Raw genomic sequence first — 14,989 nt, 5'->3', positions numbered from 1 at the left:
TTGAGCTCTGTCAGTTAACAGATTTTTTTTGTAATTTCTCCTCTCCAGCAGTTCCCATGATGTTTTGATCAGATGGAAAGTGGCTCCAATTAACCAAAACTCCCTCTGTTCTTGCTAAAGGCTCAGCTGCTACAGTGTCAGAAACCTGCACACGAACACTGTTGTATAAGAGTACAGTTTGGAGATATGACAATTAGAATCAAGTTAGCTGTAAAGCACAAAAATGTGTTAGAACTGATCTTTTTCAGAAGATTAAGTATCGGCTTTCTCAACATGAACATGTTTATCAAAGAAAAATATACTGCAAATTATTAAAACACTATAATGTGATTACATCTCATGATACTTATAACCATTCAATTATAGTACAAATGATGCATTGATGTGGGAAATTCTTTTGTGTATAGTACAAAAGCTCATATTAAGTTTATACACAGATTTTTAGATAATTATTTGATTTTTTTATTCCATAGGTATTGCCTTTGATAAGAGGACACAGCTGAGGAATCTAACAAACACAAGGAAGCATCAATGAAATGGCATTTTGTTAGAGCATATACCCTCAGCAACACTTCACCCATGTCTAATGTTTTCCTGCATTTGGTGATTTTATGGACACTATGTTTTATTTCAAAAGCAATTCCATAATGTGCATTTGAACATGGCCATGGTGACAAGGATAAATAGAGTACATAATGCCACACAATGTGCAAAGGCAGCAGCATCTTCATCACAGTGCAGCGGACTGTAAGATCTACATGTCACTCTGTATATGTAGCAGCCAGACGAGGATGTGTCCAGACATTGAAGCATTCAATATGCATCCCAAGGCTCGTTTGCAGCTATTGAGGGAGACGGCTAGAGTCCAGCAGTGGAGATGTGTATCGTAGGTAGACATAGAGGCATACATAAACAAATGAATACACACAGAGACTTCTGCAGCTGCAGACGCACACACTGCTGAGACCCCTGGCTTCACACTACCTGCTTTCTATCAGTTAAGCAGATGCTTGGCTCTTCTCCCCCTCTCCTCTCAGTGTACCCAGCTGATGAGTAGCTGGTAGTTTTGCGGCTTGTTTACAGAGATGACACGTCCGTCTCTCCATGAGTCCCATCATTGTGTCTCTCCTTTAATGATGCTGGAAAGCACAGCACACACACAGTTATCAGATTATGAACTCTGCCTCGGTCACTTAGTCCCCTCTGTGTGGACGAGAAGCTCTGCCTGTGTCTGTGTGTTTGAGTACTCTTGTACTTCTGTGTTTTTGAGAGCAAAATGGCGACATAACAATAGTAAGATTCAGAAAATGTGAGCACTGTTTTGATCCTCGCTGCACTGAGATTAACTTCTGGTTTATTTCTGTGACCAGGAGGAGTCTGTAGAGTCCAGTCATTGTTTGAGAGGAAAGGAGGGTCAGTAACAAGGCCTGCTGCTTATTTTTGCCCAAGAGCCCCCTAGTGGATTAATTACTTAATATCATAGAAAAGTTCATGTTTGATTGGTTATGATGATGAAGAATTTTGAAACAGTCGGGCCCCCAGGCACAGACAGATCAAAAAGTGGAAATTCTGTACCATTTGCCCGGAATAATTTTAAATCAGATGTCTGGACTTCATTTGATTTCATGTTCACTGGGCCACTGTTTTACCATGTGCATCTTTTTCCTCTGCTCTCATTTTTCTTTTCTCCTATTTTTAATTCATACTGAAATGTTTTTGTTCTCTTTCTGTGTAAAAGGGCTGCTAATGTTGCACTGGGCCAAACCTGCTTTTTCTCAGCAGAACTAGCCTGGACATCACTTAAATTCAGTGTAAAAACGTCTTTCTGTCTCCGGCTTCATTTTGAAACCAGGCAGAATAATGCAGGTTATTCCAGTAAATCATATTAACCATGGTCTTGTAAATTTCACTTGAAAACAAATGAAACACATTTATAAAAATGTAGTTTTAAGGCTTGTTACCAGATTAAATTATATCCACCACCATACAATATATCCAGCTTTATACTGAATTGTGTCTATAGGTGGAAAAAGTTGGTTATTTTGCTCTAATAATCAAATATTCATCCACTGTAAATGCACATGTTTACACATTAGAGGTAAATACTGATAATTAATGAAAGATAATAAAATAATAATAAATGACAATACTGAATGTGAAAGCATTTTCGGTATATGTGAGGGTAGGAGGACTAAATAATTCAGAACCGAATAGAAAAGTATTTAGACCAGTGTTCCAACAACTCACACAGTCTAAAAAGGTGAAAGTCGAAGTTGTTAAAACTATACATGTCAGATGTCACAAACCTGACAATTAAGACAACAGGCCCATTTTTATTAGACCAGCGTTCAAGTCAAATGCTCTAAAAAGGTGCAAGTTAAATATTTGTACCTGGCTTTTTTTGCTGTAATTTAAACTAGGTTTCTCCCTGGGCCAGCTTTACTGTAGTTCAGCTTCTTCCAGGACTTTTACTGTAGTTCAGCTTCTTCCAGGACTTTATATACAGTATGATGAACATTTGCCAGAACATAAACAAACAAGCTGTAGGCTAAGAGAATGAAGGTGTCAATAGTTCCAGAGTTCAGTATGCAAACATTCAGGAAAGTTCAAGCTCAATAGCAGCGTTTATGTGTGTGTGTGTGTGTGTGTGTGTGTGTGTGTGTGTGTGTGTGTGTGTGTGTTCGGTGGAGAACGTTTTACCTGATAATCTGGTGTTGAAGCCTGACACCTTGCTGCTGTGACACTACAGGGGAACTGATGAAATTATAAACCAGTGCATGCAACATGGCAAAAAGAGCACATCGGATTTTTGTCATCAGCTTACTTTCTTTTTTATAGATTCTTCAGACTGACTTTACCCTCATCTGGTCTCCTCGCATTAGCCACTCATCTTAAAGAAAAAACAGACAATATGATCAAATGTAATTTTGACTTTTATTTATTTATTCATTTGGTTATTTTCCCACTGTTAAATACTCATGTTCCATTTCCACAGTTCATTTCTATTTTGATCATTTGATTAATTTACTGTAGGTAAACAGTTCAAACATAATGTTACTTTGTAGTTATTCTGTCCGTGAGCAGTAACTCTTCATATTGTTACTATAATAATAAACGTGAATCCACTGTATTAACGCTAAATCAATGGGAGCCCTGAGCCCCAGCCCTCGTTTCAGTGCTGTGGTTTGCGATCTCAGGGTATTCTGTCATGACTTTAATCCAGAACACCGACAGAGTTGTTGTCTCGAACATACTTTTAAGGCCGCCGTCATTTGCGATCTCCAGCAGTTGATCTTCTTCTTGCACAGACCTGCTGGATTCACCTGGTTTGTTGACAAATGGGTTGCGGATCCATTCCTTGGCAGTTCGTGGGTCCTTTGTGGTTGGGAAGTAGCGCTCGAACTCTTTTAAAAGCAAAGACAGGTGATCGTGCACCAGCTGGGAGAATGAAGGCTCAGGCTCAGTCTCACCCAAAATCCCCACTAATGTTTGAAACATGTCCAAAATGCCGCTGTTGACGCGCCGTCCCCACAAATCCAGTTTGGCTTTAAATGCAACTACTTTATCTGCCAACTTGAAGACAGTTGTCATTTTCCCCCGAAGTGACAGATTGAGTTCATTGAGCAGGCTGAATATGTCCACAAGTAAGCCAGTTTTGGCGCTCAAGTGACCGAGATGTAACAGAGAGAATACAGTCATTTTTCAAAATAAAAGATCGTTCAGACTCAGATAATAAATAAAACGGAAATAATTAATAATTTCTTGTGCGGCCCGGTACCAATTGATCCACGGACCGGTACCGGTCCGCGGCCCGGGGGTTGGGGACCACTGCTCTATGGGAACACTGCTGATCATTTATCACTGTTTCCTGGTCCCCTCTCTCTATTTTTTATCACTCTTGTTGTCATCCTGTCATTTTCTGATCTCTTCACTGAACCATTAAACAATATGAACAGATGCGTTTGAAATTCCATCCACTTCTCCACCTCACTTGCTGTGGACATTTACTCAAAGTAGTTGATAACGCTCTCAGAGGAAGTGACCGACCCACCCCGCCCACCTTTTTAGCATGAGAGACGCTAGTTATGGCCACCCTCATCAAAGGCTGCTTGTCTTCTGCTTTATCTACACTGAGGCCTGTAAAACTATTCAGGCTCAATCTGAAGTGTTTCCTATAACTGGGAGATTTGAACACAGAAACAGACACAGCAAACTGTTTTCATCAAGGTAAAAGAGCAGGCTCTTTTTATGCCTCCACGGTGCACAGAGGAGCACTCAACACTCAATATACAGTCAACAGAGTTATTTTAACAGTATTTTAAAAATATATGTTGATGTTGGAAATCACATAAAACAATGTGAATAATATTAAACTTCTTGTAAAATCATTAAACCTCATTAAACCCTATGAGATATGTTGATGAATATTATGAAGGGAACTAGTGAGCTCAGTTTTTGTTGGTTGATCTTGTTTCATCTTTATTTAATATAATGATTAATGATTCTGGAGTAAATTGATCAAATCATTTTAACACATAGGTTCCCTGAAGGCCACACAACTCATCATTTCATCTTAGCTCCACCTTGAAACTAAAGGCCGCAGTTTATTATTATTTACTCCCAGTGTTGTCCTTCTTGTTTTTACTCATATCAATCCTGATTACAGCAGCACTTGGCATGCCTAACCAAATCCCCACATCCAATTTATGAATCCTACTATGATGTTTCTTGGCCCTACAAGTCTTGTCACCTATAATGGCAGAGCGACAAATTAAAGCTTGTCCACCTAACCATGAAGCACCTTGTTAAATCAGACTTAGTGAAATTCCCCATTACCTGCAGACTCATCCAGACCTCATTACTCCCTTCATTCTTTTTATGCTGAGCGACCTTTCTTCCATCTGCTCTGCCATCAGTCACCATGGAATATTTAAAGCCAGTCTTCCTGCAGATTTCAGACCTGCCACTGTGGCAAAGATTAAGACTCAGTGACCAAATTAACAGTGAAGACTGAATGTTATGAATGTGATCCCTATGGCCTTGTTCATTCTCTATTTATCCCTCCATTTTCCATCTCTTCATATAGTCTTTTATTTTTTACTCTAGTGAGGTAGACTCTAATCAGAATTAAGGATTATCTCAGGAAATCTTCTTTAAGCTGCACTTGGCAAGATTTTTAAGGAAAAATATGCCAGTCTGATCAGGCTCAGTCATGAAGAGTAGCCCATCCACATTAATGAGGAGCTGAAGATTTGGCCCATGTCCCACAGTGAACTGTTGGTGTCTGGGTGATCCTTGCGGGGAACTTTTGTATGCTCACAGTTTAAGAATAAATGACTACATTTTATTTTCTACAATAGTAAATAAGCGCCGTTTTCAAACAAAGCTGGAGTTCCCAGAAATAACTTCATGTCTTAAAGGAATAGTATGGTATGAGTATGAGTAGGTATGAGTTAAATGAGAAGATTGCTACCACTGTTGTATCTGTCCATGAAATATGAAGCTACAGCCAGGAGACAGTTAACTTAGTGCATCACAAAGAGAGGGAGCAGCTACAGAAAAAGTCTGGCACATCACCCTCAGAGTCAACAAACAGAGCTTTGGGGGTGCTGATAGGAAGATTTGGTTACCTTTGGACAGAGCCAGGTGAGCTGATCCCCCGTTGGACAGAGCCAGGTGATATATGCTAAGCTAAGCTAATCAGCTGCTGGCTCTAGTTTCGTATTTGACATACTGTCATGAAAGCAGCACTGATCTGGTCATTTAACTTTTGACAAGAAATAAATAGGCATATTTCCCAAAATGTTAATCTTGCTGTTGTGCACTGGCCTAGCATTACTTTCATGCTAATTTCACAATCTCAATTACAGCTCAGTAATTGTGTTGTGTTGCCTGGGCACTGATTCATTCATCCTTCTCTCTGAGACTCTTATTAGAGCCTGTTACTGACTTCCTGCAATCATCAGAGAGCCGCTCCACAGTGACTCACTGCGTTTATGATTAAGCCTCTTTCTGTCATATCCACTGATCCAACCATCCACCCATCAGTCAGCACATCTCCAGACAAGAGGACTGCCTCTCACCACAGCAGCATATCTTCTGAGGGTCTAAAGAGCAAGTGACACAATACCGTCTCTTGTCCTTTCTCTTCTGGCTTCTCATCTTTTCCAGCACCTCTCCTTCTTCCACTAAGATTCCTTTTCTTCCTTAACTCTGTCTACATTGTAATGAACTCATTAGCATGACTCTGTATTACAGAGCAGTGTTCCTGAAGGATTATAGCCTAAACACTCTCTGTCTCTCATCACTGTCACTTATCCACTGCATCCGTCTCCACAGTGACAGAGAAAGTGATAGGTACACCTCCTCTTTGTAGAGAGCTGTGTGCACAGTGGACTGGTGCAGATCTAATTTCACTTGTGCCAAGACAGCAGGAACGGTGTTAACTTGAACATCATTCAATTCTGAATCATCATCATCAATCAACTTAGAATTTTGTTGAATTAATGATTGTCTACTATTATCATTAACAGCTGGAGTTTACTTACAACCACAGGTTATTTCTACATATCTTATTTCCAAAGCCAGTCGTCTTTGTCCAAGAGTTTTTCTGGAAGACCAAGGGACTACCTGTATGATGTACAGTGTATGTGTATTTAAATGCAGCTGGCCTATTGCACTGCACTGTAACAAGAGTTGTAAGTAAAAACTCATAATGGTTGAACAAGGGTGCCATCTTCTACAGGCTTATCAGTGCTACCACCTTAACATGCAGAAGATTTAAAATGTCAGACTTTACTTGAAGATTTTTAATGAATTAAAACAAATTATGTAAGTGTTTTAAAAGCACCTTTGTTGACCAAAGTGCTCTACATCGTTTAAGAGTCGCCCCTGAGCCACTCACCTTAGCTGGACCTAAATGGTGGTCAGGTTCTGAGGTTTGCCCTGGTTAATGCCAGATCGGTGACAAACAAAACCTTCACCTTACATGACTTCTTTGTTTCTCATTGCCTCGACTTTTTGTGTATCACTGAAACCTGGCTAAACTCCTCCGAATCATATATACCCACAGAGATTGCACCCCAGGACTGCACCTTGTTTATCTAATCAATGATCAGTCGATGAGGTGCTGGAACAGTGGCAATTTTTAAAAAACCCTTAGTGCATTGTTTTATTAGCTTGGAACTCAATGCCTGGGAACGGTTATCACCTAATCCAATTGAGTGTGCTGTGATTTATTTACTGCCTGACTTGATGGAATATGACAAGGTCCTAATTGTTGGTGACTTTAATATTCACATTTGTTGTCAGACTCAGCCTTTGGTTAAAGATTGTTTTAATCTTATTGATGCTTTTGACCTGGTACTCTTTTGACTTGCAGGACCTACACATGAACATGGCTGTACTCAGAACAAATTAATGTAAAGAAAGAAAAAGTGAAATAACAGTAAATGCACTCATTAAATGAAAATATGAGTGTTGTATTTCATTTTATTTTTTTGTTTGATTTGAGACCTTCCTTGCAATTTCACTGTGACTTTAATGCAGCACTGGGGAACTCCGCAAGTCTGTGGCCCCAGACGGCAGAAAGCCTTAGGCAATTCTTGAATACGGAAGACTTCAATACCCAGAAGTCATGTACCATGACATTAGAAGACTGAGTTTCTTCTTTGTAGTGTCTAGCTGATGCACAGGGAGTGAAGAGGTTCAGCTGACACTGATGAATCTGGGCAGAACAGTTTTGGATTGGACTTTGCATTTACATTTAATTGCATCACTTCCTTTGAATGGACAAATATTCTAGTTTGTGAAAACTGTGGCACCCAAACAGTGGGCACTTATGAGTAGGAATGTCTCTCTGAGGTACACTAATATAGTATGCATGGTCATCTGTTAATAAACATTGTGTCTTTAAACTCTCTATTTGTGGGGTGCAGTGTAGTGGATGGACATTGTAAGTGTCATTAACTAGATTTCCATCTTTTTGCACTAGTACTTGCATGAAGGGTCATGTCAGTCACACTAGTTAAAACACACAACACCACATACAAAGAAGTAGCATACATGCTTTTTTTAAAAGGCTCATACACCTGCCACATTATGATATTGCATATTTTCTGCTGAATGTAAACTCACATGCATACACAGAGCTATCAGCTGTGGGAGACTGATCAAACATCGCTCTCGTGTACCTTTCTTCTATGCTGGGTATCATTTCAGCAGAAAGAGACTGGCAGACAAAGACACCTCCTGTCTAGAGGAGAGGTGCAAAGGTTAGAGATGAGAGAACAGAAGGAAACACCAGGGGAGAAGCTATTTGAGGGGGATTGATGGGGAAGACAAAGGGATAAAATAGAAAAAATAACAGTCACCCTGCTTTAAGTGTGTGTCTGTGTGTCACTCTCCCGCTGTATTCTTCTTCTTTTATACTTTATGCCTTTTGTGGATGGGCATAAGTAAAAGAGATGTACCCTCTTGCTTGATAATCAACATGATCCAGTTTGTCTTTTCTCACCAAAAGATGCCATTTATTTGAGAAAACCCTTAATTACAGTAAACATAAATTAAGCACAGCCAGCCACAGAGCATTAACACCGTCTCTGCCAAATGTGTACAGTACATCAAGTCATTTTAGATAGATAGATAGATAGATAGAAAGAAAGAAATATTTTATTATTCCCCAACCTATTTGGTCACCATTTACACAATAATAGACTAAGTCATTGAGCAGAAACACAAAACAAAAAGTGGAAATTACCAATAAACAGAAAACCACATTAATTTTACTTTTGTTCCTGTGAGCAGCAGAGCTGTTCTGGCTCTCTGCTGCCACGCTCTGGCCATAAATAAACACTGCATTTTACTTTGCCAAGAGTCCCTCAGTGGTTAATTTCAGACCACCCCAGATAACTCAACCTAGCCTTCTTATGTTACTACTTTACTGCCTTGGATTGGTTCACAAGTTATTAGAGATTTCACTTTGCCGTAATGAGCTGAACCCAAGCAAAACCCATCCATCCATCCATCTTCGAAACCGCTTAGTCCCAAACAAGGTCACAGAGCCAATCCCAGCCAACTGCGGGCGAGAGGCGGGGTACACCCTGGACCTGTTGCCAGTTCATCGCAGGGCTAACACACAGACAAACAACCACTCACACACAATCACTCCTATGGGCAATTTAGAGACACCAATCAACCTATGCTGCATGTCTTTGGACTGCGGGAGGAAGCCGGAGCATCCGGAGAGAACCCACGCACGCACAGGGAGAACATGCAAACTCCACACAGGAAGGACCCGGGTCGGCCGGGGCCTGAACCCGGAACCTTCTCGCTGAGAGGCAACAGCGCTAGCCACCATGCCACTGTGCTGTTTCTCCTGTCATTGACGAATAATGTACTGTACTAGTGCTAAAGAAGAACATTGCATCAGGAAGGAGATAGTAATATCACACCTTGTCTTTTCTTGAATGCTGTCTGAGAAGCCACCAATTTCTACTGTACCTGTAGAAAGGAGGGAAAACACATGGGTTAATATTGTGACATTGTAGACCAAAGATATTTCAGGTTTTGCCTTTTGTCTTTGCATTTTTGACTGCGCTATGTATTTAAGCCCCAACAAAGATCTTTTTTCCCTTTTGTTCTCATATCATTGCCACATAATGTCCCAGATAATTCCCTCAGATCAAGTCTTTAAGAGATGACAGACTGAAGGTTGTTATAATGCTGTGTGTATATACCCAGCAGAGTATATGTGAATGCATGTCTACAGACATGCAGATTGACAAATACAATTATTAGAGTAGCATGATAAAAACAGCTTGTGTCAGTTGACATTCTGGAATGTGTTTCTGCTTGGCTGGTGACAAACATAAAGTCAGAAGTTGTGTACTGTAGAATTATGAAGACTTAACCTCCACAAGTGCCTGCCTGCATGGATACGCTCCCGAGTCTGGTTGGTTTGAAAAGCTTTGGGAAAGAATGTTATGATGGTAAATGTGCTTTCCTTCTAAACAAAACTGTTGAAAACATTCTACCAAACATTTTGTTTTCTATATTCTTATGTGTTATGTACCTCAGACTCAATTTGTTTATGATATTCCTGTAGAAAATTGGGTTTGGACATGGATGGTTTTGTTAGACGTACTCACCACAATTCATTATTAGTCATTGTGATGAGAACTGTATATGGTCTAACCATAATTTATTTAAACATGTGTGGCTGTTTTATTGAAAGCTGTGGCTGAATGTCAAGTTTTGTCAAGTTTTCAGTGCTGGTATAAATACAGATTCCTCACAGCTTGCAGTAGGTATTGATGAAAACCTGGTTGGTTTTGCAGAAGTCTCACACTGACAGTTTTCCTTTCACTCCACCCGTCTCTATCCAGGCATACTGGCTCAGATGCAGATGCCCCAAACGAGTATGGATGCGATCAAGGATCAGATGGTGGTGCTGAAGGCCTCGTACATCCCAGCCCCAGGCAGTGACCTGAGCACCAATACTGTTCTGTGGAACTTTGTCTCCAACAACAGCCAGCTGGTAAGGAAGTGAAGGGGCAGAACTACGCACATTCATAAACCCTCCGCAGAAATGAGATACATCAGTCTGTATCTACAGCCCAGAAGTAAAATCTTTGTAAAATATAAAATCTGTGGCTGTAGTATCTGAGATTACAGTTATGAAGGACGTTTGTTTGTTTATACCTGTTAGTCTGGCACAAACCTTTCAAAATTATTCCAAGAATAAAAGGCTTAAAGCTTTCTTAGAAGCGCTGTATTATTTCTTTACTGCTTTAACACATCATATTATAACAACTGTTTTTTTTTCATTAGGAAATTAGGGCTAAGATAGCTATCTATGTTTTACCACATCAGATTATTTATTGAATCATTTTTGCATTAAATGAAGCAACCCAACCCTGTCTTATCCGTTACCTGGAGAACTGGCTGTGGCTCATCTTATGTGTCCACCTCAGGCAGATTACTGGGCTATACAGATGGACAACCCAAAAGAGGATCACAGAAAGAAAATGGGAAACTGGAAAAGAGTTGATTAAAAGCGAGGCTTTCTTCAAGTACCTGGACAGCCATCTAGTGTCATTTGTAGCCAAAAAGATGAATACAAAGAACAGAATACCAACAAAACAAAGGAAAATCTCGTTACCACAACTCTCTCCCACCATCTCTTTACAGGATACAGCCTGATCTGGCTACAACCCTGGTGTGGTTCTCAGGACTACACTCAGTGAGAGAGTAATAGGATACATTGCCTGTCAAACAAAACATCCTGTTTTCCGGAGTTTTATTGCTTTATTATTTTACATGGAATCTTCTTTCATCTTTCAAGGACAGCGCAACACCCCCAGACTAAGTTAGCCACTATAATTTATGACAAACATGTGACTTAGGTGATTAACCCAACCTCGCGTGGGCGCGCCCATTTATAAGGGAGGCGGAGCTACAGTGAACATGTATGGGAGAGGCAGAAGCTAGAGTGCAGTGGCGTTGTTTAGAGCACTGCAGCCCTCACTTGAAGCCTGAAGGACCATGGACCTGAAGGAACCGCTGATAGCGAAGAGTGAGGAAGAGTTTGCCTCGCCAGCATACGGTCTGCAGACCACCGAAATGACTTTGAGTTGCTACCCGCCATCCCTGGACACTCCGACCGCTGTGGTGGCCAGTGAGAGGTGGACATTGGAATAAAGCCTGACTCTGCTGAGGTAGAGCGCACAGACGAAGTGGAGGGTTTATGTGCTTCGAATTATTAAGCTGACTTTGGTAGAGATCCTTAAATTGGTGGTGACATCTCACTTATGGCGCTGAACTATCTAAACACACCTGTTCAGATCCTCTCCCTAAATGGTATTTTAATGTCTCTTTCCATGCCCTTGTATGAAGACCGTGGGTCCCCAAGTCTATACCCACAGTTCTGGAAATCCTGACACTGGAAAGTTTTGACCCACACCCTAACCGTGTTTGTGGAGCTGTGCAGGCCTACCTTCATGAATTAATGGAGACAGAGCAGATTTATGCCAGTTTGAATCACCTGGAAGACACTGTGCGTGAGGTCAGGAGGCATAAAGTACTGTCTGAAGCCAAAACACACTGGATGAAGAAATGGGCAGCTGTGAAAGCACCTTCGGTAAATCTGTGTGCTTGTACATGCTCAAACAAAGAGTTCACAGCATTTTGAATAATACTGGCAGATGCCAAGTTTCAGGAAAACATCAGTTTGAATGAGGCTTTGGGTCTGGTGAGAAATGCTCTGTCTGAACGTTTTGTAGCAGAACAATACCCAGTGATATCTTCCTGTTTCAACTGTGCACAGAGAGATTCATGTTTCACATTCACTGATTTAATTTGTGTTTTATCTGTGACAAAAGATGTGAGTGTTTCTAAACTTGCTTGAGGTGAAAATGCAAAGATGCTTTCCATCTAGTGCTGAATTTTCAGATTTCTCGTTTTGCTGTGCTGGTGTTGCAAAGACGGTGTATTCATGATTTGTTTCTGAACAAATATTTTGGAGCAATAAAATTCATTTGAATCAAAAAGTATGTGTCTGCCTTTTGTGAAAATAAAATGCTGTGTCTAGGGAAAATCAACTTAGTGTCTATCATCATGGCTGAGGTTAAACATGCGCTTCATGACATTTATTATAAACTACATCATCCTGGTTGACGTTGACCAATTAAATCATGCTTTTGAAGAGAAGATAGGGGAAAAGTTAAAAACAGAAGATGTGATAGGTTGACTGAACAAGATGCTTACACATTACACAAACATACATGGTGCCATTTTATGAGAAACTGAATCATTGTAAGCGGGGCTATGCGTCAAATTGATTTGTGCAACCACAGGGTCTGATTTGAAAGCATCTGTTGTGTTTTACAGAATGCTGAAAACCTAGATGTACAGCTATTTTACAGTCATTATGCAATTTTCCTCCGGCTGTATTATTACTAGTGTATTATTTTAAAAACAATGAAACGTTTATAAAGTTACATGTGAGCCCCTCGTGGACTTCACACACTGGATGCAGCTGTGAGTAAACGTGTTTGTCCACCCGAAGGACAAAACACCCAGACATAAACAGAGTGATGTGGTGTATGCAATTAAGTGTAGTCAGGAGTGTAACGACTTGTACATTGGTGAAACTAAGCAGCCGCTTCACAAACGCATGGCCCAACACAGGAGGGCCAACTCCAGTGGACCAGAGTCAGCAGTCCACCTCCACCTGAAGGACAAAGGGCATTCTTTTGAGGACAGTGAAGTCCAGATCCTCTCCAGAGAACATCGCTGGTTTGAGAGAGGAGTTAAGGAAGCTATTTTTGTAAAAATAAAACACCCCTCACTAAATAGGGGTGGTGGACTAAGACACAACTTGTCATCCATCTACAATCCTGTTTTGAGATCTCTGCCCAAACATGCCCACCAGGACAATAGGCGTCGGTCGACAGGGGAGGATTCAAAGACAGGTGACGACTCTCACCAATACTGGGCTGTAATGACTCAGTTGTTAAGGGACATTGTTGGCCTTCAAAGGACTGAAACCACACCGAGGGGGATAAATATCTCTGGCTCAACACCAGTCAGTCAGAACTGATGAAGCCTCTTGGATGAGAGGTGAAACGTCTTCGACCTAGAAATCTAGTGCAGTTGATTTTTTCTAAGTTTCTTCAGCAGTGAGTAGATTATGCTAAATAAGCTCTGCTGGTTACAGGATCAGAGACTTTCTATCTTGTGTGCACAGAAGCTGGTCAGTGATATTAGCAGACTACTGAGTGAACATTCATGAGCAGTATTTCTACAGTAGACAGTTTTTTCATTGTCAGTTTCGGGATGGAGTTCATAATTGGCAGGAGAAGATACAGTCTACAGTCCTCTCATACAGTTCCTTGTCCTGACATCGGTGACATCAGCCAGTCAGGTTTCCACCCTGCTATTTAAAGGAGATGAGAGGAGTTGGTTTGATTGGACAGAAGTAAAGACAGCCCTGACTCCACATGCTCACAATGTATTCCTCATTCTAATAACGTCTTCTGCCTCTCTTCCACAACAGTGCACTGTGTCTGTGCTCACCAAAACTTAAAAACATTGTTGAACACAGTAACAGCCCTGGCTGGAGGCATTATGTTTCAAGGTTGCCCGTCCTTCCCATTCTCATGAAAGCAGTATCTCAGGAACTTCTCAAGGGAATTTCAGCAAATTTGGCACAAAGGATTAGATTTTGGTGGTCATAGGTCAAAGGTCAAGGTCACGGTGAACTCATGTCAGTCCCATTTGTGTGAATTTGACTGGTTGCTGTAGGCATACAATGACGAAGCAGTGATTCTAGTTAGTTTTTGTTTTTGTGAAGATATGATGTATAAGTTGTACATCTGATGTGATTTCAATTTGTGGTTGATTGGTAACTATTGCAGTGTGTATTACAGTAAATACTTAAAAAAAAACAGAAGTAGCCTACAAAATTTCATTTGTAGGCTACTTCTGTTTTCATTTAGATTTATTTTCTGCCTGAAAACGTCTGATCTAGACCCACAGAAGTGGCACACTGTCACATCACGTCTTTCTAAAATCATAGTAATGCGGTTCTTTAAAACCCCAGTGGGTGAATTTTATGAGCAAACTTTACCAGTGTACAACTTCTGTGCCATGTAACTCAACTGACTCTATAATGCTTTGCACCAAATGTTTGAGAAATTAAACAAGTGTCAGTTTCCTGGACATGAGATGTTAGGACTAAAAATCCCTCTGAATTGTTAGGTTATTTCCTAGTTAGATAGATATTCAGAGATTTGTTGTCTAGAAATGTTAGTGGACAGATTGACTAGCTCAGGCTGTTAACTGTGCTTGCAGTGCAGACTGCAGGCAGGTCAAGGTTACAGGCAAAGAGCTGTTAGTGTCAACTGTAATGCTAGTCTTAATATTTGTCTTAATGTGTAAGGTTATGTCCAATTGTTTTAGATACACACCACGAAAACAACAGTCACAC

At 40.6% G+C, this 14,989-nt stretch overlaps 1 protein-coding gene across 2 annotated transcripts in view; it reads left to right on the top strand.

The window, feature by feature from the left end:
- The window catches only part of esama (endothelial cell adhesion molecule a), a 62,560-nt gene that overhangs the window by 42,050 nt on the left and 5,521 nt on the right, over positions 1-14,989 (top strand). For both annotated transcript variants that reach the window (XM_020613537.1, XM_020613536.1), the window contains exon 2: positions 10,386-10,537. In XM_020613537.1, the coding sequence (XP_020469193.1) occupies positions 10,386-10,537 (152 nt within the window). The remainder of the gene's footprint in view (positions 1-10,385; positions 10,538-14,989) is intronic.

The sequence above is a fragment of the Monopterus albus genome, unplaced genomic scaffold (assembly GCF_001952655.1).
Source record: "Monopterus albus unplaced genomic scaffold, M_albus_1.0 scaffold134.1, whole genome shotgun sequence".
Classification (NCBI taxonomy): Eukaryota; Metazoa; Chordata; class Actinopteri; order Synbranchiformes; family Synbranchidae; genus Monopterus; species Monopterus albus.
Note: the sequence above shows the minus strand (reverse complement) of the source record. Positions and strands in the feature narration are given on the sequence as shown.